This window comes from Oncorhynchus tshawytscha, linkage group LG03 (genome assembly GCF_018296145.1).
Source record: "Oncorhynchus tshawytscha isolate Ot180627B linkage group LG03, Otsh_v2.0, whole genome shotgun sequence".
Classification (NCBI taxonomy): Eukaryota; Metazoa; Chordata; class Actinopteri; order Salmoniformes; family Salmonidae; genus Oncorhynchus; species Oncorhynchus tshawytscha.
In genome coordinates this window covers 49,845,916-49,873,864 of record NC_056431.1, presented here as the reverse complement: position 1 = coordinate 49,873,864, position 27,949 = coordinate 49,845,916, and the positions used below count along the sequence as shown (strand labels likewise).

Below are 27,949 nucleotides of genomic sequence, written 5' to 3'. Positions count from 1 at the left end.
TTTGTTGCTGTTATTGTTGTTGCTGTTGTTGTTGTGAGCTGCTGCTGCTGTTGATGTGTTTGTCATGTTACTAGAGCCGGTCTATAAATACTGCTGATCTATAATAATAACAGATGAAAGAAAACAGGCTTATAAGATGAGAGGGTTTCTGTGTGTTTGTATAGGAAATTGAAAATATGCTATTACATTTGGTGCTTTCATGGAATGGTTTGGCAATGCTGATGGCTATGTAAGGCTCGAAAGACAATTCATGTTTGACAATCTCCCACCTAAAGAAATATTTTTGTCTCAAATAAATGTATCAATCTCATATCACTACAGTATAATATGAAACTGGTCCAACTCGCTTTTATACTACCCAATCAACTGTAATCATCCTAATGAATTAAAGATCAGTATGACCTTGCTTTAGCATTTGAAGGGCACTCCGCTTTTCTAAACCAACTAAATCTAACAGCTCAAGAATGGCTATGGCTACCACCAAAATCACCTCCCACAACGTACCAACTTTCCCACCAATCAAGCTTTGAATAGTACAGGCTCAATCAACTTACAGAAAATTGCAACCGGTCAGGAATGGCTGTGGGTACCATTAAAATCAAACCCTAAACTTCTGAATACAAACTGACCACCATTAAAGCCTTGAATAAGCATGAGCAACCAGGAAATGCCTGTGAAACCAATGACAGTCTCTGAAAAAGTTGGGTTCATGGCGCTTGAGTCCTGGGGCTGGGCTAAAGATATGCAGCAGGCCTGGCTGGAACACCCTGGGGTACAGTGCCTTTGTAAAGTATTCAGACCCATTGACTTTTTCCACATTATGTTACGTTACAGCCTTACTCTAAAATGGATTAAATGAAGAAAAAAAATATCTGCATTCTACACACATTAAAGCATAATGACAAAGCGAAAACAGGTTTCTAGAAATGTTTGCAAATGTATTAAAAATAAAAACAGAAATACCTTATTTACAGTATATGCGTATTGACCCTTTGCTATGAGACTCAAAATTGAGCTCAGGTGCATCCTGTTTCCATTGATCATCCTTGACATGTTTCTACAACTTGATTGGAATCCACCTGTGGTAAATGCAATTGATTGGACATGATTTCGAATGGGATCCACCTGTCTACATAAATGTCCCACAGTTGACAGTGCATGTCAGAGCAAAAACCAAGCCATGAGGTTGAAGGAATTGTCCGTAGAGCTCCGAGACAGGATAAGTTGAGACACAGATCTGGGGAAGGGTACCAAAACATTTCTGCAGCATTGAAGGTCCCCAAGAACACAGTGGCCTCCATCAAATGGAAGAAGTTTGAAACCACCAAGACTCTTCCTAGAGCTGGCTACCTGGCCAAACTGAGCAATCGGGGGAGAAGGACGTGAGGGAGGTGACCAAGAACCCAATGGTCACTCGGACAGAGCTCTAGAGTTCCTCTCTGGACATGGGAGAACCTTCCAGAAGGACAACCATCTCTGCAGCACTCCACCAATCAGGCTTTTATGATAGACTGGCCAGACGGAAGCAACTCCTCAGTAAAAGGCACATGACAGCCCACTTGGAGTTTTCCCAACGGCACCTAAAGACTCTCAGACAATGAGATTCTCTGGTCTGATGAAACCAAGATTTGTTGAATGCCAAGCGTCACGTCTGGAGGAAACCTGGCACCATCCCTACAGTGATGCATGGTGGTGGCAGCATCATGCTGTGGGGATGTTTTCATTGGCAGGGAGTCAGGATCGAGGCAAAGATGAACGAAGCAAAGTACAGAGAGATCCTTGATGAAAACCTGCTCCAGAGTGCTAAGGACCTCAGACTGGGGCAAAGGTTCACCTTCCAACAGGACAACGACCCTAAGCACACAGCCAAGACAACGCAGGAGTGGCTTCAGGACAAGTCCCTGAATGTCCTTGAGTGGCCCAGCCAGAGCCCGGACTTGAACCTCATCTAACATCTCTGGAGAGACCTGAAAATAGCTGTGCAGCAACGCTCCCCATCCAACCTGACAGAGCTTGAGAGGATCCGCAGAGAAGAATGGGAGAAACACCTCAAATACAGATGTGCTAAGCTTGTAACATCATACCCAAGAAGACTCAAGGCTGTAATGGCTGCCAAAGATACAAAGTACTGAGTAAAGGGTCTGAATACTTATGTAAATGTGATATAAAAAAAAATACAATCAAAAAAATGTAAAAAAATGTCTAATCCTGTTTTTGCTTTGCCATTATGGGGTATTGTGTGTAGATTGATGAGGGGAAAAAACAATGTAATACATTTTAGAATAAGGCTGTAACGTAACAAAATGTGGAAAAAGTCAAGGGGTCTGAATACTTTCCGAATGCACTTTATATTGGTGCTTTGGTACTGGTCCAGGACATAAAGATACTGTCAGTATCCTTTCTGGGGATCAGTGTCTCAGAGTAAGGGTGCTGCTCTAGGATCAGATCCCCCATCTTATTCATCATGATCTAAAATGAAAAACTGAACCTAGGTCAGCACTCCTACTCTGAGACACTATAAATATCGACTTCTGAGCCATTTAATATTAGGCTGTGGGTCAGACTATGGACAGGTCCACAATGACTAATGTTAATGATGCTCTTGATTCCAGGGGCGGCTCCATAAAGTGACTGACCACTAAGGTGTATTGATCAGTCAGTTACTGTGTCTCAGGCAGGGGTTGGAAACAAAATCATTTTCCTGGGGCCCCTAAGGCAGTAGAGCTGGCAGAGAGGACATGGTCTAGACCTGGCCAGTCGCCCACTGCCATATCTGCTACAGTTCAGAAAGTCAAAACAGATTACAGTTCACTCTCTGACTAAGACAGAGTGTGTTTGTATTTGTGAGTGTGTGTGTGTGTGTGTGTGTGTGTGTGTGCGTGTGGGTGTGTGTTTGTGTGTGTCTTTTTCTACCTACCCAGAGGATTTTAAGATGCAGTTTTCTATTTAGTGATGCATGTAGAATATCAAGGAGGTTTCGCGTTATTAAAATCATCTATTGTATTTATCATGAATACTATGAGGGAGACTCATCCTCCATAACAGCATAACTGCTGTTTCCTGATCAAATCTTAGGCTAAAATGATTAGACAAATCCTTTTGCAACAGCCAGACACGTTAGAAGTCCTGAATTGAATTACATCATGAATAGTCATTGTACAGAAGGTCTAGTAAGACCCATGTACAGTGCCTTGCGAAAGTATTCGGCCCCCTTGAACTTTGCGACCTTTTGCCACATTTCAGGGTTCAAACATAAAGATATAAAACTGTATTTTTTTGTGAAGAATCAACAACAAGTGGGACACAATCATGAAGTGGAACGACATTTATTGGATATTTCAAACTTTTTTAACAAATCAAAAACTGAAAAATTGGGCGTGCAAAATTATTCAGCCCCTTTACTTTCAGTGCAGCAAACTCTCTCCAGAAGTTCAGTGAGGATCTGTGAATGATCCAATGTTGACCTAAATGACTAATGATGATAAATACAATCCACCTGTGTGTAATCAAGTCTCCGTATAAATGCACCTTCACTGTGATAGTCTCAGAGGTCCGTTAAAAGCGCAGAGAGCATCATGAAGAACAAGGAACACACCAGGCAGGTCCGAGATACTGTTGTGAAGAAGTTTAAAGCCAGATTTGGATACAAAAAGATTTCCCAAGCTTTAAACATCCCAAGGAGCACTGTGCAAGCGATAATATTGAAATGGAAGGAGTATCAGACCACTGCAAATCTACCAAGACCTGGCTGTCCCTCTAAACTTTCAGCTCATACAAGGAGAAGACTGATCAGAGATGCAGCCAAGAGGCCCATGATCACTCTGGATGAACTGCAGAGATCTACAGCTGAGGTGGGAGACTCTGTCCATAGGAAAACAATCAGTCGTATATTGCACAAATCTGGCCTTTATGGAAGAGTGGCAAGAAGAAAGCCATTTCTTAAAGATATCCATAAAAAGTGTCATTTAAAGTTTGCCACAAGCCACCTGGGAGACACACCAAACATGTGGAAGAAGGTGCACTGGTCAGATGAAACCAAAATTGAACTTTTTGGCAACAATGCAAAACGTTATGTTTGGCGTAAAAGCAACACAGCTCATCATCCTGAACACACCATCCCCACTGTCAAACATGGTGGTGGCAGCATCATGGTTTGGGCCTGCTTTTCTTCAGCAGGGACAGGGAAGATGGTTAAAATTGATGGGAAGATGGATGGAGCCAAATACAGGACCATTCTGGAAGAAAACCTGATGGAGTCTGCAAAAGACCTGAGACTGGGACGGAGATTTGTCTTCCAACAAGACAATGATCCAAAACATAAAGAAAAATCTACAATGGAATGGTTCAAAAATAAACATATCCAGGTGTTAGAATGGCCAAGTCAAAGTCCAGACCTGAATCCAATCGAGAATCTGTGGAAAGAACTGAAAACTGCTGATCACAAATGCTCTCCATCCAACCTCACTGAGCTCGAGCTGTTTTGCAAGGAGGAATGGGAAAAAATTTCAGTCTCTCGATGTGCAAAACTGATAGAGACATACCCCAAGCGATTTACAGCTGTAATCGAAGCAAAAGGTGGCGCTACAAAGTATTAACTTAAGGGGGCCGAATAATTTTGCAGCCCAATTTTTCAGTTTTTGATTTGTTAAAAAAGTTTGAAATATCCAATAAATGTCGTTCCACTTCATGATTGTGTCCCACTTGTTGTTGATTCTTCACAAAAAAATACAGTTTTATATCTTTATGTTTGAAGCCTGAAATGTGGCCAAAGGTCGCAAAGTTCAAGGGCGAATACTTTCGCAAGGCACTGTATGTTATTTTATTCATTAATATTATATTATTCGCTATATTATACAACTGGATGCCTCTGATGCTGCATCTTGGCTAATGCTCCCTTGACAAAACAGATGACAATCTCAATGTGCAATGCAGACATCCCGGTGTACTGACCGATGTCCCAGGAGTTGGGGCTGTTTTCGATCTCTCTGCGTCCGATGAAGTACCAGACGCAGGCCATCCAGTGGGCCAGCAGGGCGAACATGGACATGAGCAGGGTGAGGACTACAGCACTGTACTGGGAGTAACGCTCCAGCTTCTGTAGCAGCCTCAGCAGGCGCAGCAACCGCACTGTCTTCAGCAGGTGGACCCCAAAGTACTGTAGAAACACATAGATACAGGCACACATATCTCGGTTCTGAAGGTAAAGTACTGTAGAAACAAATAGATACAGGCACACATATCTCGGTTCTGAAGGCAAAGTACTGTAGAAGCACACAGATACAGGCACACATATCTCGGTTCTGAAGGTAAAGTACTGTAGAAACACACAGATACAGGCACACATATCTCGGTTCTGAAGGCAAAGTACTGTTGGATCTCTGTGGAAAAGATTGTTTGATGAAAAGTGACATCATAGGTGTCAGTTCTCCTGCAGCTGCATTCCACAGAGCTACTTGGTTCTAGTTCTCTACGGAACCGACTGGCCATACATCCCCATACAAGCACTAGACCAACCAAATCTATTACTTTTCAATATCCACAGTCCCACACACACCCTGACACCCACTCACCACGCTGACGTTAAAGGCATAGAGCAGGTCAAAGGGCAAGGCAGCGATGAGGTCAACAAACAGCCAGGTGGTGACGTAGTGCACACATATGGAACGGGCATCATACACCACCTGGCCCGACGTGCTCACAAAGGTTGTCCGAAAGTTCAATGCAATATCTGCACAATGACAAGAATACATAGGATTTATTTACAATTCATTTCTTATTAACAAATGAATTCATGAATTCATGAATAGCTCAGACAAATAGCACATTTTTGATGGTTGATACTGTATAAGTTCCCTGCTATAGATATCATGGCTTTATTGACTCGCGTGGCTTTTATATTAAAAGGGTAAATTAACAATTGAGGGAAATGGTCCATAAGTGGTTTGTAAAATTGAATGGCTGCAGATGGACAGAATGTATTCAGTTAGGCTTTTTATTTGTTAAAAACAATTGAGAGAAATTGTGTATTGCATGTGGTTCATAAATAATTTTACTAGAGATGTATCGTTAACACTGCAGTTAGTGAACTTTTATGATGCCCAGCTGAGAGAGAGAGAGAGAGAGAGAGAGAGAGAGAGAGAGAGAGAGAGAGAGAGAGAGAGAGAGAGAGAGAGAGAGAGAGAGAGAGAGAGAGAGAGAGAGAGAGAGAGAGAGAGAGAGAGAGAGAGAGAGAGAGAGAGAGAGAGAGAGAGAGAGAGAGAGAGAGAGAGAGAGAGAGAGAGAGAGAGAGAGAGAGAGAGAGAGAGAGAGAGAGAGAGAGAGAGAGAGAGAGAGAGAGAGAGAGAGAGAGAGAGAGAGAGAGAGAGAGAGAGAGAGAGAGAGAGAGAGAGAGAGGAAGGATGAACAGAGTTTTCCACATGGGCTGCTAATAAAATGCTTAACAAATAAGTGTTAATTACCATTAACTTTAATTTAATAAGATGACTGGATGTATTCTCCCACAATGAATGTACTAAGTACCTGTAGGCAATAGAATTAGTGTTGGATGAAATTAATGCAAACGTCAACTCAATGAATGTCAAGGGGAGTCTGTGGAGGCTTGAGTACACACAGTGTGTTAATGTATTTGTGTAGAGGAAGGTACCCAGCCATAGGTAAATGCAGTCGACTGAGAGACATAGAATGTCATAATCATAAAGTCTTTAAATAGGGATGAGCAGCCGCTGCACCTGCCTTAATTAACATCTGCTAATCTGTGTATAACCACAAATAAACGTTGTTTAGATTTTTATTTGATTTCAAATAGTGTTGGAATAATGTTATAATGCAATACTTATAGATGCAGTTGAACATGTTAAATATTATTAAAACATCCAAATAATGTGCGATTCTTTTAACCGTAATGTGAGAATAACTTGAAGTTCTATTCCTTGTCTCCTCACCTAGCATGAAGAGGATCTCCACTAGGATGTCACTCACACTGGGGGGGCTGCGGGGGGCAGAGCTCCCTTCGTCCCGCCCCCCCACCACAGTGAAACACACATTATAGGGCACCGTGACTGCCACATAGAAGGTAGCCAGCAGGATTAGCCAATCCCAGCCTGCCTTGAAGGTCCCGTAGTGGAGCAAGATGAATCGGGACTTCTGAATGGCTGCCACCTTGTACTCTGGGATGGGTGGCTTGTCCCCAAACATGTTCTGGAGGGGTGAGGAGGAAGATAGGCACGTCAAGAACTGGACTTACATACGGTACTAGTAACACAACATACTACTTCAGGAAGTTTTTCATGAGAACATGACCTAAGCAGGAAAAACTCTAGGTTCTGGTCAGTTATAGTTATAGGCAATAGAATAAAAAGGAGGAGTTCTCTCTTTTGAAAACGACTGCATGTCTAAATGAACAGAAATACGAATGCAAGGCTATTTTCACCAAAGTCGAGGAGAACGTGCACAGCTCAGTCAGTCAGAACCTGCTCAGTCAACCTTCCTCCCATCTGTACCCTTCAGTAAACCTTATTTATTGGTGTATTTCAGAAAACTCAGTTTAATCCTGGAATGAAAACTCAGCAACATGACTATCATTGTAAATCCTGTGAATTTGACCCTGGGTTTGGACTGAAGACACTTTACACTGTGGGTTGGATGGGCTTGGTCTGGAGCTACAAGGTTAATCTATTCGACATCTACGGGTTGTTCAGGATTGTCCTCAAAGCAAGCTTACTCAATGTCATTGTAGCACTCCTTGAGATGTGTTTGGACACTTAGCTGTCGAGGCAAGGTGTGTACGTGTACAGATGTAGGATCTTAATTTGATCACTCTTTTGTTGATGAGAATTTTCCTGGACAGCAGAAAATGCATACTTGTAGTATATTCTTGGCTTAAAAAGGCTTCTAAAGTTTGTCATTTCCACTTGAAAATGTAAGACTTGATTTGCAAGTATGTATCAACCCCTACATTGTTTTCATCAATTATAATCCACATAATGATTCACATTTCCTGTTGCTGCATGATTATTTTCCTGCTGTAGCAAACTGGCTCAAATGACTATCCTATATCTGTATGTGTGTGTGTGTGTATGTGTGTGTGCAAGAGTGTGTGTGACACAGAGCAACTCACATTGTTGAGTTTGATCTTGCTCTTGTCCTGTTTCTGCAGGTGTCCAGACAGGTGGTAGAGCACTGCCCGGCTGCGTCTGCGGTTGGTGTTGAAGCCTGGGGGACGGGTGACCTTGTGCACTTCCAGACCCGTTTCCTCATCTGGGGACAGAGAGAAGGTTGTGGAATTCATTAATCATTTAATGAATTATTTTGTAGACATCTATATTTTATTTGACACATTTAACTGCTTAAACGCTGAGCGGTTGTTTTGGGCCCTTTGGGGTGTACCCCCCAAAAATACAATTAATCATAAATAGAAAATGATATATAATTTGAAAGCTACAGGCCTTTTTGGAAATCGTACTCAAATCTTACTGCTGGAAACATAAGAAGTTTGAAGTTTATTCACCTGTCTGTGTTATTTCCAAAAAACAAACTCCGTGACTTGAAAGCCCTGATTGGTAAGTTCATTTTAAGATGATAGATCCATTCAGTCATTTTGGCACAGTGTCTCACTACCCAAACCAGGTGCAACTGGTTTCAAGAGGCCAAGAGATGTCATGTGATCTCCTACTGCTATCTAGTAGGTGAACTGGGAATCAGACAGAGGATATATTTACATCAATGGATAGGTAGAGACTTCAGCTTTCTCCTCATATCATTCCTGTAAAATGAGAGGTGAAGGTATGGCACATTGCACAAGCTCTGCACTTTTAAAATGGCTGTGTTCCAATGGGAATTTGTGCATGTTTAGAGCGACACTATTACTGTAGGTAAAAGATTTGACAATTATTATTATTCTATATTTTTTTCAATTTTATTCCTGTTGGAACTGTAAATGGTGACATATTTTATCTCAAACCTTTCAAATCTCAAATTTTCCAACATGTGGACAACTGGGGTCCCCTAACCCTCAAACAATTCTAAATAAAAACCTGTACATTTCAGTATTTTTTGCTGTATCTCAGGCTCTGTAGTAGTCACATTGTTTCTGATATCTTTATCCGAATCCCACAGTACTTAACTTTCTGAATAGTAAGCATGCGTGGGTAGGATTTATAGTTTTGAAACCAAAATGTGTTTATTTTATGTGTCGTTTCGAAAATGCCACCAAAGGTGGTCAGAGTTGAACATTAAGGTACATAAAAAGTTGCCTCAGCCATGTGAGCACAACAACAGACACATTCTGAAATCCAAATGTAGGAAAGGAAAGTGTTTCTATCCCCACTTCCTGGAGTCAGGTGTATCTTGGCACCACTTTTAATGAGACACCATTACAGTGTATAGGGCCAGAGGTGAGTCTACAAGGATGTAACTGAATGACTCATCAGTAAAGATGACAGAGAGTGGGGGGGGGAGAGTGGGGGGGACAGAGAGTGGGGGGGATGGGGGACAGAGAGTGGGGGGGATGGGGGACAGAGAGTGGGGGGGGGGGACAGAGAGTGGGGGGGGGGGATGGGGGGGGGACAGAGAGTGGGGGGATGGGGGACAGAGAGTGGGGGGGGGGATGGGGGACAGAGAGTGGGGGGGATGGGGACAGAGAGTGGGGGGGGATGGGGGACAGAGTGGGGGGGGATGGGGGACAGAGAGTGGGGGGATGGGGGACAGAGAGTGGGGGTGGGGGGGGATGGGGGGATGGGGGGACAGAGAGTGGGGGGATGGGGGACAGAGAGTGGGGGTGGGGGACAGGGAGTGGGGGGGATGGGGGACAGAGAGTGGGGGGGGGATGGGGGGGGATGGGGGACAGAGAGTGGGGGGGGATGGGGGACAGAGAGTGGGGGGGGATGGGGGGGGGGGGGGGGGGGGAGAGTGGGGGGGGATGGGGGACAGAGAGTGGGGGGGGATGGGGGACAGAGAGTGGGGGGGATGGGGGACAGAGAGTGGGGGGGGATGGGGGATGGGGGACAGAGAGTGGGGGGATGGGGGACAGGGGGATGGGGGACAGAGAGTGGGGGGGATGGGGGACAGAGAGTGGGGGATGGGGGTGGGGGGACAGAGAGTGGGGGGGATGGGGGGGATGGGGGACAGAGAGTGGGGGGGGATGGGGGACAGGGGACAGAGAGGGGGGGATGGGGGACAGAGAGTGGGGGATGGGGGGGATGGGGGACAGAGAGTGGGGGGGATGGGGGACAGAGAGTGGGGGGGTGGGGGGGATGGGGGACAGAGATGGGGGACAGAGGGGGGGATGGGGGACAGAGAGTGGGGGGGGGGATGGGGGACAGAGAGTGGGGGGGATGGGGGACAGAGAGTGGGGGGATGGGGGACAGAGAGAGGGGGGATGGGGGGCAGAGAGTGGGGGGATGGGGGACAGAGAGTGTTTTTCTTTTACACTTCTGTCTGATTTATTATAGAGCAGACAACAATAGAGTGTGTAGGTGTGAAAACACTGCCAGGACCTTTGGGGGCCCTAAGCGAGATTTGGTTTTGGGCCCCCAACCACCTCACGGGCAAAACATTTTAGTAGCCCCCTTGTTGACGGCGGAGAGTAAGATTTAATTTAAAGTTAATATCCTGCAATTCTACACATTTTACCATGGGGTGTAGAGACATTTTTGCAATTTTAAAGCTCATTTCCGGTTAATCTACACATTTTACCATGGGGTGTAGAGACATTTTTGCAGTTTAATAGCTAATTTCCTGCAATTCTAAAAATGTTGCCGAGACTTATACCACGTTAATGATATGTGAGTGAGAGTGATCTACAAAATCAATGGGGGCTCCCTGGAGGTCAGGGCCCCTGGGCAGGTACTCTGCGTGCCCATTTGGTATTCGGCCATGATTACTACAAGTTTAGACAGCTGGCCAGACTAACTGACCATTGAGTGACTGTCAGTGACTGACATGACAAGAGAAAAACCGCTGAGGCACAATCAAATTTCAAACTTGCACCTTTTGTATTCTACTATTCTAATTCTCAACAGTAAATTGAGACCCCAACTGAGTTCCAAGCTGAAAGCGACCGCTTATGCCACTTATGCCTGCAGCCGGCCCTGAGGACACCTGTCTGGCCACGAGGGTCCACACTAAATGTAATGTTCTCATTCCCTAGAGTTGTAGATAGGGAAGGTATGGAAATGTCAAAACTAATTTCAGAGTTTAACCAACCAGACAGAATAACCAAGTCTCTCCCTCCCTCCCTCCCTCCCTCCCTCCCTCCCTCCCTCCCTCCCTCCCTCCCTCCCTCCCTCCCTCCCTCCCTCCCTCCCTCCCTCCCTCCCTCCCTCCAGTCTTACACACTCATTCTTATAACAGTGTAACACTTGTATGCTCTTTAAAGGTTACAGTCATTACATCTTCGTGAAAAATCACAGAACAAAAACATGACCACCTCTCTCTCTTCTCCATCCCTCTCTCTACCCCTCCCTCCATCCTATCTCTCTACCCCTCCCTCCATCCTATCTCTCTATCCCTCCCTCCATCCCTCCACCCCTCCCTCCATCCTCTCTCTATCCCTCCCTCCATCCTATCTCTCTACCCCTCCCTCCATCCTATCTCTCTACCCCTCCCTCCATCCTATCTCTCTATCCCTCCCTCCATCCTATCTCTCTATCCCTCCCTCCATCCTATCTCTATCCCTCCCTCCATCCTATCTCTCTACCCCTCCCTCCATCCTATCTCTCTACCCCTCCCTCCATCCTATCTCTCTACCCCTCCCTCCATCCTATCTCTCTACCCCTCCCTCCATCCTATCTCTCTACCCCTCCCTCCATCCTATCTCTCTACCCCTCCCTCCATCCTATCTCTCTACCCCTCCCTCCATCCTATCTCTCTACCCCTCCATCCCTCCATCCCTTCCTCCATCTCTCTACCCCTCCCTCCATCCTATCTCTCTACCCCTCCCTCCATCCTATCTCTCTACCCCTCCCTCCATCCTATCTCTCTACCCCTCCCTCCATCCTATCTCTCTACCCCTCCCTCCATCCTATCTCTCTACCCCTCCATCCTCTCTCTCTCTATCCCTTCCTCCATCCCTCTCTCTATCCCTCCCTCAATCCTATCTCTCTACCCCTCCCTCCATCCTATCTCTCTACCCCTCCCTCCATCCTATCTCTCTACCCCTCCCTCCATCCTATCTCTCTACCCCCTCCATCCCTCCTATCCCTTCCTCCATCTCTCTATCCCTCCTCAATCCTATCTCTCTACCCCTCCCTCCATCCTATCTCTCTACCCCTCCCTCCATCCTATCTCTCTACCCCTCCATCCTCCTATCTCTCTATCCCTTCCTCCATCCTCCTATCCCTCCCTCAATCCCTCCCTCCATCCTATCTCTCTACCCCTCCCTCCATCCTATCTCTACCCCCTCCCTCCATCCTATCTCTCCAGCCCTCCCTCCATCCTCTCTCTACCCCTCCTCCATCCTATCTCTCTACCCCTCCCTCCATCCTATCTCTCTACCCCTCCCTCCATCCTATCTCTCTATCCCTCCCTCCATCCCTCTCTCTACCACTCGCTCCATCCTATCTCTCTACCCCTCCATCCTCTCTCTCTATCCCTTCCTCCATCCCTCTCTCTATCCCTCCCTCAATCCCTCCCTCCATCCTATCTCTCTACCCCTCCCTCCATCCTATCTCTCTACCCCTCCCTCCATCCTATCTCTCTATCCCTCCATCAATCCCTCTATCTATCCCTCCCTCCCTCCATCCTCTCTCTCAAACCCTCCCTCCCTCCATCCTCTCTCTCAATCCCTCTCTCTATCCCTCCCTCCATCCTATCTCTCTATCCCTCCCTCAATCCCTCCCTCCACCCTCTCTCTCAATCCTCTCTCTATCCCTCCCTCCATCCTTTCTCTCTATCCCTCCCTCAATCCCTCGCTCTATTCCTCCCTCCATCCCTCTCTCTATCCCTCCCTCAATCCCTCTCTCTACCCCTCCCTCTCTCTACCCCTCCCTCCCTCCCTCCCTCCATCCTCTCTCTCTATCCCTCCCCCTCCCTCCCTCCCTCCCTCCCTCCCTCCCTCCCTCCCTCCCTCCCTCCCTCCCTCCCTCCCTCCCTCCCTCCCTCCCTCCCTCCCTCCCTCCCTCCCTCCCTCCCTCCCTCCCTATCCCTCCATCCCTCCATCCCTCCCTCCATCCCCTCTCTATCCCTCCCTCCATCCCCTCCATCCCTCCCTCCATCCTATCTCTCTATCCCTCCCTCCATCCTCCATCCTATCTCTCTATCCCTCCCTCCATCCTATCTCTCTATCCCTCCCTCCAACCCCTCTCTCTATCCCTCCCTCCATCCCCTCTCTATCCCTCCCTCCATCCTATCGCTCTATCTCTCCCTCCAACCCCCTCTCTATCCCTCCCTCCCTCCATCCCTCACTCTATCCCTCCCTCCATCCTATCTCTCTATCCCTCCCTCCAACCCCCTCTCTATCCCTCCCTCCATCCCCCTCTCTATCCCTCCCTCCCTCCATCCCTCACTCTATCCCTCCCTCCATCCTATCTCTCTATCCCTCCCTCCAACCCCCTCTCTATCCCTCCCTCCATCCCCCTCTCTATCCCTCCCTCCCTCCATCCCTACTCTATCCCTCCCTCCATCCTATCTCTATCCCTCCCTCCAACCCCTCTCTATCCCTCCCTCCATCCCTCCCCTCCATCCCTCCGTCCATCCTCCCTCCTCTATCGCTCTATCCCTCCCTCCATCCCCCTCTCTATCCCTCCCTCCATCCCTCTCTATATCCCTCCCTCCATCCCTCTCTCTATCCCTCCCTCCATCCTCTCTCTATCCCTCCCTCCATCCCCCTCTCTATCCCTCCCTCCATCCTATCTCTCTATCCCTCCCTCCATCCTATCTCTCTATCCCTCCCTCCATCCCTCTCTATCCCTCCCTCCAACCCCCCTCTATCCCTCCCTCCATCCCTCTCTCTATCCCTCCCTCCATCCTATCTCTCTATCCCTCCTCCATCCCCCTCTTTATCCCTCCCTCCATCCCTTCCTCTATCTCTCCCTCCATCCCTCTCTCTATCCCTTCCTCCATCCCTCTCTTTATCCCTCTTTCTATCCCTTCCTCCATCCCTCTCTTTATCCCTCTTTCTATCCCTTCCTCCATCCCTCTCTCGATTCATTCCTCCATCCCTCTCTCTATCCCTTCCTCTCCCTCTATCCCTTCCTCCATCCCTCTCTCTATCCCTTCCTCCATCCCTCTCTTTAACCCTTCCTCCATCCCCCTCTATCCCTTCCTCCATCCCTCTATTTAACCCTTCCTCTCCCTCTATCCCTTCCTCCATCCCTCTCTTTAACCCTTCCTCTCCCTCTATCCCTTCCTCCATCCCTCTCTTTAACCCTTCCTCTCCCTCTATCCCTTCCTCCATCCCTCCCTCTATCCCTTCCTCCATCCCTCTCGTTAACCCTTCCTCTCCCTCTATCCCTTCCTCCATCCCTCTCTCTATCCCTTCCTCCATCCCTCTCTCTATCCCTTCCTCCATCCCTCTCCCTATCCCTTCCTCCATCCCTCTCTCTATCCCTTCCTCCATCCCTCTCTCTATCCCTTCCTCCATCCCTCTTTCTATCCCTTCCTCTGGGTCCTGGTTTGGGTCCTGGTTTAACCCAGGGTAACTCACCAGTCTCTGGGCCTTGCTCTGGGTCCTGGTCTAACTCAGGGTAACTCACCAGTCTCTGGGCCTTGCTCTGGGTCCTGGTCTAACTCAGGGTAACTCACCAGTCTCTGGGCCTTGCTCTGGGTCCTGGTCTAACTCAGGGTAACTCACCAGTCTCTGGGCCTTGCTCTGGGTCCTGGTCCTTCTTGTTGTCAGTGATGTCCTTGTGGGACACCAGAAACAGCACCACCTCTCCCTTCTCATTCTTAATGGGCACGATGTCCAGCAGACACCAGAACTGGGTACCTGGAAGAGACACAGTCAATCAGTTACATTTTAATACACACTCTATGCCCCTAGCTAATCAGCTCATCTCCAGCTGTCTACAGAGACTTGAAAAGCTTCTGCCATCCCACTGCCTCCCGATAAAACCCAGTGAACATGTTGATTTCAATTGGAAATAGAGAAAAGCTATTTACACTGAATGATCTAGTCCCAATATGATACAATATCATCAAAACCCAGAAAACAACAACTCACTACCTCACTTTATGTGTAGTGTTAGTGTGTGTGCCTTACATTCTGCACCCTGAGTCCCAGAGCTCTATCAGACAGTTATTACTGATGAGACAGAGAGAGATGAATGCAGGATGTCTTTATTGCATAAAAGCTTTTTCATTTCAGGAAGCGTAGCTCTAATTTGGTCAATTCAGGAAGTGAAATGAGTTTGGCATGAAAACAATGAAGCGAAAAAACAAACAAATATACAGCTTTATCTGAGACCGGAGAAATAGTTTGCTATTCTCTATTCAATTGACATCATCCATACTGTATTCATGTACATCCACACAGCACTTCACGCGCTCTTTCTTTGCCATACTGTATGGCGTGTTGTGCCTGGCAGTGAGAGATGTGTGGCATGCTATGTCCTCCCAGCTGTCTGGCAGGCAGGAAGGAGAGTGACAGAAGAGATAACATGTAGAGGTGTGATGTGAGAAGTGGCTGACCCAGGTCATACAGGTCTGTGAGTCGCTCTCCTCACACTGTGACACCACTACAGATCACCATTACACTTGATACACCCAACTCTCAGCCAAGGTGAAGGGTTTCACATTGTCTGAAAGCTGTGGTTAAAAACAGGTGGTGATGATGATGATGACAATGAAGAAGATGAATATTCATATGATTTCATTTGACTAATCAATCTCCGCCAACTATATGAAGGAGCATGAATGTGCCGGCAGGCATTATCCAACCTGTCATGATAAGCACAACACATAGAGTATATTGAACACCACAGCGTTCAGCATGGATGAGGAGCAGGCCTGCCAGAAGCACACAGCTGTCCACATACCGACTACATCCTCTACGGACTAAAACCACAGGGGAAAAAAACAATTCTCTTTGAATCTAACACATCTGGTACCTACACTACAAGACCAACTGGCTCCCAACACATCCACGTGTACCATGATTTGATATCTCACCAAGTGAATGTGAGGGTTTTTGATCAAATGCGATCAGCAACACTTAACAGCCATCGTGAATCTGTGTCTTTGTTGATTTGAACAAGTCAAATACCCATGTCAGACCTTTCAGTGCTTCAAATGCCCGAAGAAGACAGATACCGTCGAAACACATTGCGTGCACCATAGCCAATGCATTTGTACCCAATTCATTTCTTTTCTGAAGTTCTTATTTAGAGTGTATTCACAGTTGAAGTCAGATTACACGCGGCAACTTCTACATTTTTATCTGCAAAGATTCATTAACTTGTATTTGTATATATTTCATACCACTCCGCCTGTCTGTCTGTGCTGCAACTGGAACATCAAAAACAAGCTTGACAAAGTCATAAGACAGTGTGACATGGTGGTGGACATGTTGTGGCTGTACATACATGCATACGATCAGGAGAAAACAGCCTCACATTCGTAGAGAGGAATAGAGTCCTATTACTGTTATGGTTAACGGTGTGTTTTCATGGTCCCAGTTGGGTGTATATTTAGATGAAAGCTGGATTACATCCCCAAATATGGGCAGATACAGTATGTGCACCACGTCATTGCTTTCTCTCTCGCTCGCTCTGCCGAGTGTGCATCTTGCTAGCTGTCACTCAAATGGCGAGGGGCTGACGCTCATTGTCTGAAATTAAAATTGCTATGGGGCTGGCGCACGTGTAGGGAACATGGGGCTGGCGCACGTGTAGGGAACATGGGGCTGGCGCACGTGTAGGGAACATGAGGCTGGCGCACGTGTAGGGAACATGGGGCTGGCGCACGTGTAGGGAACATGGGGCTCTTAGGGAACATGAGGCTGGCGCTGTCAGGCTGGCGCACGTGTAGGGAACTTGAGGCTGGCGCACATGTAGGGCATGAGGCTGGCGCATTGTCTGAAATTAAAATGAGGCTGGCGCACGTGTAGGGAACATGGGGCTGGCGCACGTGTAGGGAACATGGGGCTGGCGCACGTGTAGGGAACATGGGGCTGGCGCACGTGTAGGGAACATGGGGCTGGCGCACGTGTAGGGAACATGAGGCTGGCGCACACATGGGGCTGTAGGGAACATGGGGCTGGCGCACGTGTAGGGAACATGGGGCTGGCGCACATGTAGGGAACATGAGGCTGGCGCACGTGTAGGGAACATGGGGCTGGCGCACGTGTAGGCTGGGAACATGGGGCTGCTGGCGCACATGTAGGGAACATGAGGCTGGCGCACATGTAGGGAACATGAGGCTGGCGCACATGTAGGGAACACGCACATGTAGGGAACATGAGGCTGGCGCACATGTAGGGAACATGAGGCTGGCGCACATGTAGGGGAGGCTGGCGCACATGAGGCTGAGGGCGCACATGTAGGGATGACATGAGGCTGAGGCTGGCGCACATGTAGGGAACATGAGGCTGGCGCACATAGGGAGGCTGGCGCACATGTAGGGAACATGAGGCTGGCGCACATAGGGAACATGAGGCTGGCGGGTAGGGAACATGAGGCTGGCGCACGTGTAGGGAACATGAGGCTGGCGCACGTGTAGGGGCACGTGTAGGGAACATGAGGCTGGCGCACATGTAGGGAACATGAGGCTGGCGCACATGTAGGGAACATGAGGCTGGCGCACGTGTAGGGAACATGAGGCTGGCGCACGTGTAGGGAACATGAGGCTGGCGCACATGTAGGGAACATGAGGCTGGCGCACATGTAGGGAACATGAGGCTGGCGCACGTGGGAACATGATGAGGCTGGCGCACATGTAGGGAACATGAGGCTGGGGAACATGAGGCTGGCGCACATGTAGGGAACATGAGGCTGGCGCACATGTAGGGAACATGAGGCTGGCGCACATGTAGGGAACATGAGGCTGGCGCACATAGGGAACATGAGGCTGGGGAGGGAACATGAGGCTGGCGCACATGTAGGGAACATGAGGCTGGCGCACATGTAGGGAACATGAGGCTGGCGCACATGTAGGGAACATGAGGCTGGCGCACATGTAGGGAACATGGGGCTGCACAGCTTCCATAAAATAGTTGCTTTCAAATTAGGAATTTCGTGGCTAATTGAGGTAAGACAGTAATTCTGCTCATAGATGATGCATGTATGAACTACACATTGAGACATCCAGCCCAAAGTGAGAGGTTTGAAAAAGATGTACTAGTCACCAAAGTTCCGGAGCATGTCTAATAAACCTTGAACTGTTCTGAAGGCTCAGGTTGTGTTGTGTTCATACATGGGGATAAAGGAGGGATGTGAGAACACAAGTATACACTGTCACACACATGGACACACACACACACACACACATTCTCACAAACACACACATACGCACATTCTCACAAAAACTCACATACACATAAACGCTTCTTCTGTTTTTTTATGATCTCATCATCTTTAACTCCTTTCAGTCCCAGGCCTTGATGATGGAACTCACAAAACTTTACTAAATGTGTTTATTATTTCCTTTCCCTGCCCCAGAAGGCTGTAAAATGCAAAAGTATGCATATGCAGGGCCAGTAATGCTTGAATGAACCTTTAATTGGTCTTTTTTCTGTGCTTCTCTTTGTTTTAAGGCTTATATCTTCCAATAGCATCCGTCTAGCCCTCTATCCAGCCAAGCTAGTCTTCTACCTTTCTCCTCTAAAACCACTTGGTCTTCTCTTCAATGTCAGTTTTGTCCTTCTCGTCAAACATTATCTCTCCTATGGACCAGTTCCTTGTTGCCTCTATCCGTCTCATCAATCTCTCCTACTGGGCACAGATGTCAGTTCAACATCTAATTTTGATTTAAATTCAACTAACGTGAATTCAACAAAAAATGTCACCATGTTATTGGACTGAGGTAAGAAATTGGCACAATTTGTTTTTCTATCTATCTATCTATCTATCTATCTATCTATCTATCTATCTATCTATCTATCTATCTATCTATCTATCTATCTATCTATCTATCTATCTATCTATCTATCTATCTATCTATCTATCTATCTATCTATCTATCTATCTATCTATCTATCTATCTATCTAACTATCTATCTATCTATCTATCTATCTATCTATCTATCTTACTATCTATCTTACTATCTATCTTATCTATCTTCTATCTTACTATCTATCCTTCTCTCTCTCTCTCACACACACACACACACACACACACACACACACACACACACACACACACACACACACACACACACACACACACACACACACACACACACACACACACACACACACACACACACACACACACACAGGCCTCATTTACACCTAGCCTCTGGTTCATTCTCAAGAGGCTATAATAAGCCCAGGTGGGTTACTAGGGTGTGACTGACTGTCTCTCACCTCCTTTCTTGTAGAACACCGGCTGGGTCTATCTGTATGCATCTGAAATGGCCCCCTATTCCCTATTATTTTAGTGCACTACTTTTGACCAGGGCCTAACCAGGCCTTGGTAAAAAGTAGTGCACTATATACAAAATAGGGTACCGAACCAAATCTCCCTCTTGTGGCCTCATGGGTGGCATATTCATATGTATTATCATTTTTTTCTATATCAAACAGTTATGTTATATTTTAGTCTTCTGTAATGTATATAAAGTGTAATATTGAGATGCAAACTCAAAATGTAATAAATATCAACTCTATATCTGTCAAAGTACAGGTGTCTTCTTTTTTAAGCCTATAACTATGTGTGTGAGGTGTATATTTTGTTTGAAAGTAGATTTGTTTAAGACTAACAAGAAACAGTCTGTGTGACCCTGATGTAGCCCACTCCAGTAACAGGTTAAAGATGGAACATGCAGTAGAAGGAAACAGTGCTATTGGCCACCCCACCACCGTTGTTGTTTTTGTTGCAGATCTGAGGAGTGTTTTGTAGCATAGTAAAATATATATACCGTATATATTGTGCTCTTCTGTAGTGCGTCAAATGATGTCCGAGAGGAAAAAAACGTTTTCATTGCTTGCAGTAACATCTTTGTTGTTGTAATATTGCAAACGGACATCGCTGTTTCACCATTATGGATTCCGGATTTAAAGGGGCAGTACAGTCTGTTCAGTTGGGACGGACTTTTTGACCCACAGCACGACACCACAATCTGATCTGATTATTCTGACCAAATAACCAGTCATACTTTATTTGCATATGCACAGTGCATTTGGAAAGTATTCAGACCCCTTGGCTTTTTCCAAACTTTGTTACGTTACAGCCTTATTCTAAAATTGATTACATTTATTTTTTCCCTCATCAATCTACACACAATACCCCATAATGACAAAACAAAAACAGGTTTTTAGAAAATTTGGCAAATGTACAGATGTGGCAAAAAAAAAACACCTACTCATTCCAGGGTTTTTCTTTATTTTTACTATTTTATCAATTGTATACATGTAAAAAGTGGTAAAATAAAGAAAAACCATTGAATGAGTAGGTGTGTCCAAACCTCTGACTGGTACTATATATATATATATATATATATATATATATATATATATATATACAACTGAAATATCACATTTACATAAGAATTCAGACCCTTTCCTCAGTACTTTGATGAAGGACCTTTGACAGTGATTACAGCCTCGAGTCTCCGTGGGTAAGACGTTACAAGCTTGGCACACCTGTATTTGGGAAGTTCCTCCCATTCTTCTCTGCATATCCTCTCAAGCTCTGTCAGGTTGGATGGGGAGCGATTTTTAGGTCTCTCCAGAGATGTTAGATCGGGCTCAAGTCCGGGCTCTGGCTGGGCCTTTCAAGGACTTTCAGAGAATTGTCCCGAAGCCACTTGGCTGTGTGCTTAGGGTCGTTGTCCTGTTGGAAGGTAAACCTTCGCCCCAGTCTGAGGTCCTGAGTACTCTGGAGCAGGTTTTCACCAAGGATCTCCCTTTACTTTGTTCATCTTTCCCTCGATCCTGACTATTCTGCAAGTCACTGCCGCTGAAAAACATCCCCACAGTATGATTCTGCCACCACCATGCTTCACCGTAGGGATGGTGCCAGGTTTCCTCCACATGTGACGCTTGGGATTCAGGCCAAAGAGTTCAATCTTGGTTTCATCAGACCAGAGAACCTTGTCGCCAGGTGCACGGTGTTTCCTCTGACGCATTGGTGCGGCTGGCTTCCGGGTTGGATGCGCGCTGTGTTAAGAAGCAGTGCGGTTGGGTTGTGTTTCGGGGGACGCATGGCTTTCGATCTTCATCTCTCCCGAGCCCGTACGGGAGTTGTAGCGATGAGACAAGATAGTAACTACCAAGAAATTGGGGATAAAAAGGAGGTAAAAGGTCTTGGGGACCTTCAAAATCGCATATATTTTTTGATACCCTTCCCCAGATCTGTGCCTCGACCCAATCCTGTCTCAGAGCTCAATGGAAAATTCCTTCAACCTCATGGCTTGGTTTTTCCTCCACTGTCAACTGTGGGACCTTATATAGACAGGTGTGTGCCTTTTAAAATCATGTCCAATCAATTGAATTTACAACAGGTGGAATCAATGGAAACAAGATGCACCTGAGCTCAATTTCAAGTCTCACAGCAAAGGGTCTGAATACTTCTGTATTTGCTAAAAAATGTAAACCCTGTTTTCGCTTTGTCATTATGGGGTATAGCGTGTAGATTGATGAGGATGTCTTTAAAATATATATATATTTTAGAATAAGGCTGTAACGTAAGAAAATCTGGAAAAAGTCAAGGGGTCAGAATATTTTCCGAATGCACTGTATCCGGCAACTTTGAAGGGGTAAGCAGTGTAGGTTTTAGTACAGACCAAAGGGGTGCACATTTTCCCTGGGACCAGGATTGAGAACCACTGGTCTAGATGATCCTATCTGTCAATCAGGGCTGTGTATGTACATTACCGTTCAAAAGTTTGGGGTCACTTAGGCCAGCATCACAGAGTCGCCTCTTCACTGTTGAGACTGGTGTTTTACGGGTACTATTTAATGAAGCTGCCAATTGAGGACTTTTGAGGCATCTGTTTCTCAAACTAGACACTCTAATGTACTTGTCCTCTTGCTCAGTGGTGCACCAGGGCCTCCCACTCCTCTTTCTATTCTGGTTGGGGCCAGTTTGCACTGTTCTGTGAAGGGAGTAGTACACAGCATTGTACGAGATCTTCAGTTTCTTGGCAATTTCTCGCATGGAATAGCCTTTATTTCTCAGAACAAGAATAGACTGACAAGTTTCAGGAGAATAGTTCTTTGTTTCTGGCCATTTTGAGCCTGTAATCGAACCCAGAAATGCTCATGCTCCAGATACTCAACTTCTAGGTCAGTTTTATTGCTTCTTTAATCAGGACAACAGTTTTCAACTGTGCTAACATAAAGGGTTTTCTAATGATCAATTAGCTTTTTAAAATGATAAACTTGGATCAGCTAACACAATGTGCCATTGGAACACAGGAGTGATGGTTGCTGATAATGGGCCTTTGTACGCCTATGTAGATATTCAATAAAATATCTGCTGTTTCCAGCTACAATAGTCATTTACAACATTAACAATGTCTACACTGTATTTCTGATCAATTTGATGTTATTTTAATGGACCAAAAAAAGTGCTTTTCTTTCAAAAACAAGGGCATTCTAAGTGACCCCAAACCTTTGATCGGTAGTGTAAATATATTTAAATTTGTATCAACACGCCCAAACAATCAGACTGAGCATTTCAAGGGCAAAATGAAGGCTCAGGGAAATAAATGATGAAAAAATGCATTTGGAAATAAACACACAAAGTGATTTATTAGACCGTGAGGATTAAAAGACTTAAGCCCTGTTTATACCTGGTTCTAACATGGGTCTTTTTTTCCTGATCCACATTTTGATTTATGCCCACATTTGTAGGCAGGTTTAGATGATTAAAAGACAAATTGTGATCTGGTTGCCATCAGATCACACTGGCATCTGACTACCTCTAGAGGTAGTCAGATGCGTTCTGCCTGGGTATCTTACAAGTGTAGACGGATCTGGACAGTGAAACCATTTAAATCATCATTATTCCAAATCATTGACAGGTGTGTCACCATTGACTTATGGCATCAATATGTATCTTAAAATAAATAAATACATATTATTTTGAAGGAATATCTATCAAATAATTTGCATACATAGAGGAACCAGGATATCTGGTCACAATGAGGACACATTAACGGCTACAATGTGGGCACTATCATAATGTGGATAAGATCAGGACAAAGGACGCATGTTAGCAGCAGATATAAATGAGGCTTGAGTCTGTAGAACACCAGCTCGGTCTCTCTGGATGTGTCTGAAATGGCCCAGTATTCCCTATATAGTGAACTAGTTTTGACCAGAGCCCTAGGGGCACCCCCTGTCTCTGAGTCTCTCACCTCCCTTCTTGTAGAACACCAGCTCACTCTTAAATTCCCCCCTGTCGTCCAATGCCCCCTGGATCTTCGCCGTCAGCTGGTCGCTGGTCTCCGGCCCATACAGGAAATGACATGCGCAGCTCTTCTGCATCAGTTCGGCACGGGCGTAGCCGGTCAGCTCACAGAAGCCATCCGAACAGTAGACGATGGGGTAGAGGGACTGTACCTGGGCGTTACCCAGGACAAAGTTACTGTCTGTAGCAGAAGGGGGAGAGAGAGGGAGGGGAGGAATAAAGGGAGGGAGGGGGAGGTCGAGGGAGAGAGGGAAGGAGGAAGAGGGAATGAGAGGGACAGAGAAAGAAGAGAGAGGGGTTATAAAACTAAGAAGATGACACAAGGGACATTTTGTATAGCTCTGAAATTATTAATTATCAGCTCGGCTCATTTGAGTTTCAGGCTCATTTTCATTCCAACAACTTTTCTCTTCGTAAGCAGCAGGGAATCATCAGCCTCGTGTTGGGACATCACTGTGCTCCAGGAAAACCAAAAGAGAAAGAGCTGGGGCAGCAACCCATAACTTCAGACAGACTGAGAAAGAGAGACATGAGGGGATGGCCCAATGTACTGTAGACAGACATGCCAAAATGTCCTGTTCTTTCATTACAGTTTCATGTAAAAGCCAGAACAGATTTGGTTTTCTGTCACTAACAATGTCTCATGTAGGGACAAACATACCCCAACTTGAACCTCCATTTGTTGTGTTGATGGGTCTGGTCTTTCATTGTGGAGATGAGGGAGTGTGTGTGTGCTTGTGTGTTTCTCTGTCTTTGTGTCTGTCTTTATGTCTGTGTCTCTGTGTGTGTGTGTGTGTGTGTGTGTGTGTGTGTGTGTTTCTCTGTCTTTGTGTCTGTCTTTGTGTCTGTGTCTGTGTGTGTGTGTGTGTGCGCGTGTGTGTTTCTCTGTCTTTGTGTCAGTGAGTGTGTGTATCTAGTTTCACGCTCTGAATTCTGCGTGCCTGTCTCTTTGGGTGTGTGTGTGTTAGGTTGAATAGTACATTTGATCTGTCCCTTCTCTATTCTATTCACCTTTTCAATTGGAGGCCGCGGCAAACGAGATGGACAAATATTTCCCTTGACTATTTATTGCTTACTGTCCGGTTATTCATGTTGATCCATCAATCGCAAGGCTCCCCTGGGAGATACTTTTGTAAATATTTGATGGTGTAATGGTTCTGGAGGGGAGATTGCTGTATTCTGCTGTGTACTCTATGTGCAGATGGTAGATGGTAGATGGTAGATGTTCAATTGAAGCACGTAGTTGATTTGACTGCTGTAATGATGAGTGGGAAGAACGAAGGAGGGAACTAATCAAATCACTGAGACATGAACATAAACAGGATGTCAACACACCTGACTATGTGTGAGAAGGGGGTGTTTGTGTGGGAAGGGGGTGATGATGAATGTACTGTATGTGTAGAGAGAGAGAGAGAGAGAGAGAGAGTGTGTGTGTGTGAGGGACTGAGCAAGATCGAGAAAAAGGAGACGAAGAGTTGCACAGTCAGCTAGAAAGTCAAACTGGAGAGAGGGAGGCAGTGAGGCATAGCTGGCAACTCTGATCTGTTGGAGCCAATAAGTTTAACCCATCCCTCAGTGTAAGCTGGTTAGGGGTGTGTGTGTGTGTGTGTGTGTGTGTGTGTGTGTGTGTGTGTGTGTGTGTAAGCCGGTTAGGGTTGTGTGTGTAAGCCGGTTAGGGTTGTGTGTGTATGTGTGTAAGACGGTTAGGGTTGTGTGTGTGTGTGTCTGTGTGTAAGCCGGTTAGGGTTGTGTGTGTGTGTGTGTGTGTGTGTGTGTAAGCCGGTTAGGGTTGTCTGTGCGTGTGTGTGTAAGCCGGTTAGGGTTGTGTGGTCTCCTCATATCTCCCAGTGTGCGTCCAAAATGGAGTGCACTACTTTTGACATATAGGGGAGGGGAAAAGCAGTGCACTATAAAGATCATAGGGTGCCATTTGGGCACAGTGTGGTTGGAGCATTAGGCCTGTATGGGCTGGCTGAGCTAGACCTCCCTGGGGGCACGCTGAACACTCACAGCCTCTGGAGTACAGCCAGATGGCCCTCAATGATTTAGCCAGCACAGTGTAACACTGATCATGCAACAGGTGTGTACATGGGAGAGAGAAACTGTGGGTGTACACATGTGAGTGCGTAGGTTAAAGTTGAACTGACAGTGTTTTAACAACTTTGCAGGTATGAAACAAACATACAATCATAATATCAGTCAAAAACATAAAATTCTCAGTTTATGCTACAAAAGCAACTATATAAGAGGTTTTAAAAATAGGTTCTATTTGATTCAACATTCCATAAAGTAAAGTAAGGCATTGTTGGCAGAATAGATGAATATAGTTCAATGCATAATTAATATAATCCACCAATACATTTCTTGGTAGTCCAAAGAATATTGCTATCAGGTTGTAAATCAGATGGCCTAGTGCATTGATTGCTGCCTCCATTCGAGATGCACTGTTTCAGTTTCAATGACTCATTTTTAATGACTAATGTAACTAAGGCTGGAAATGTCAATACACTCAAACTAGCAAGGGCAATGATCACAAGTCAGACGTAATGTAGCTAATAGGCTAGCATATCTATTTATGTAGGAGGCTAAAAACATGGAGCCTAATGTTAGCCACCTAGCTAGCTGCTAGAAGGATGTAATTTCATTGGATGCATGGGTGAGTGACTGACTTTTCCTCTTCATTTTTTGCTGGCTCTACATAGCTAGAGATGCAGGTGTTATTTGGTTAGCTAGCAAGAACTTGAATGATTGCTATCCAGTTAGCATATCGCTTGCGTTCGTAAATTCACTCTGGCTATCTACTCTGATTTCAGAGCGCAGAAAAACGGATGAATTTACTAATGTGCAAACACCTGCTGAATATGGCCGGTTCAGGAAACGTAGGCAAAAAAAGTCATAGTTAATCACGAACGCTCTATCATGTAAACAGCACAACCAGCTCTACTACGGCGAGTAAAATGGTCAGAGTGAGGTGTTCTCTCATTTGTATCTGGAAGTAGCTAGCTAGCAAGCTAGCCAAATTTAGCCAGTTTGCTTGGGTGCTTGGTTGGGACAAACATGCATTGGCAGGCAAGCTGCAGAAGGACGTTTATCAGTGCAATTTTGACGGCCTACTAGCTGAAAAGGTTTGAAAAGGTTTATCTAATGTTTCTTCGTTAGATTTTAGCTCATCTTGCTCTGGCTAGCATTAGTTGTTGATGTGCATGACTGTGGGAGACAGAGCCTACCTTTTCAGGGTTGTTTGATCAATAGAACTACCGTGGTATTGACATATTTGCAGAAATCCATACAGGTGTATTTTGTGGCTTTTAGCAAATGTGTTCTAAAGTCACAACTGCCTGTAAACACACAGTCCAGTTCAAAGTGAAGGATGGCCGTATAAAGGCCTACTGTAGCTCACCGGTCTGTGTCGACTCTGGTCTTGGACAAGACAGATGTTTTATTTACTGCAGTACTTATTAATTGTCCAAATGCACATCCACTTTCCCACACTATTTAAATTTTTTTAAACTAGTCAGTTAATAACAAATTCTTATTTTCAATGACGGCCTAGGAACAGTGGGTTACTCCCTTGTTCAGGGACAGAACGACAGATTTTTGTCAGTCCGGGGATTTGATCTTACAACCCTTTAGGTTACTAGTCCAACGCTCTAACCACTAGGCTACCTGCCACCTCTGTATTGCTATAGAATTTACTTACTTAACATCATTCCCAAACGTTCTAAGAATTTATGAAAATGTGAAAATGACCATATTTAAGTGCTTGCTTCTCAGAACATGTTTTAAAATGTGTCATTCTCTCTGGAGGTGTATATGAACAGAATTGAATAAGATTTCATCTCGCTAAAATGCTGTCAGTTCCACTTTAAGTACTGTTCAAGAGATCAGCCCACTCATCAGTCAATGAGGAAATCCATTGCGTTCTCTTAATCACTCTCTTAATCGTTTCCTGGCAAGTGGCCAATTCTCTTCTCACTTCCTTGAAAGCTCATTTAACATCTCCTGCTGGTTCAATTCTTCTGGTTCAATTCACTGATTGATGGATAACTGCACAGGAATCAGCTACCTGAGTTTTTTTGCGAAACAATATATTGCCTTCTTCCTGTGGGTCCACAGGATACTATGCTACGCTAACAATAATGGCAACTAGGAGAGACCAAAGATGATCTATTATATTGACAAGATAGCCGAGTGACCGTTTTAAGAATGGAAATGCATTTCCTCAATGACTGAAGGCAGGCGAGATCAGGTGGGCGGTAAATCCTCTCGCTTTGCTTCTTTATCTCTGGAGAGACACAGGACTGTGTGTGGCCACTCTCTCATAACGTGATTATAAGATGTTTAACAGCAAATTCACATCAAAACAGTTCACACGGCACTTTGAGACATTGGTTTCTTTATAAACAATCAGCCTCTACTTGTTTACTTTGATGACTTTTTG

At 45.6% G+C, this 27,949-nt stretch overlaps 1 protein-coding gene across 1 annotated transcript in view; it reads right to left on the bottom strand.

The window, feature by feature from the left end:
* Window positions 1-23,683, bottom strand: part of LOC112238049 (potassium voltage-gated channel subfamily H member 8) — a 60,680-nt gene extending 36,997 nt beyond the window's left edge. Inside the window, exons 1-6 of the mRNA XM_042318934.1 lie at window positions 23,456-23,683; window positions 14,789-14,923; window positions 8,117-8,256; window positions 6,942-7,197; window positions 5,571-5,728; window positions 4,951-5,155 (exon numbers count right to left, since the gene is read on the bottom strand). Coding sequence (XP_042174868.1) covers window positions 4,951-5,155; window positions 5,571-5,728; window positions 6,942-7,197; window positions 8,117-8,256; window positions 14,789-14,923; window positions 23,456-23,585 — 1,024 coding nt within the window. The 5' untranslated portion in view covers window positions 23,586-23,683. The remainder of the gene's footprint in view (window positions 1-4,950; window positions 5,156-5,570; window positions 5,729-6,941; window positions 7,198-8,116; window positions 8,257-14,788; window positions 14,924-23,455) is intronic.
* Between the last annotated feature and the right edge of the window lie 4,266 nt (window positions 23,684-27,949).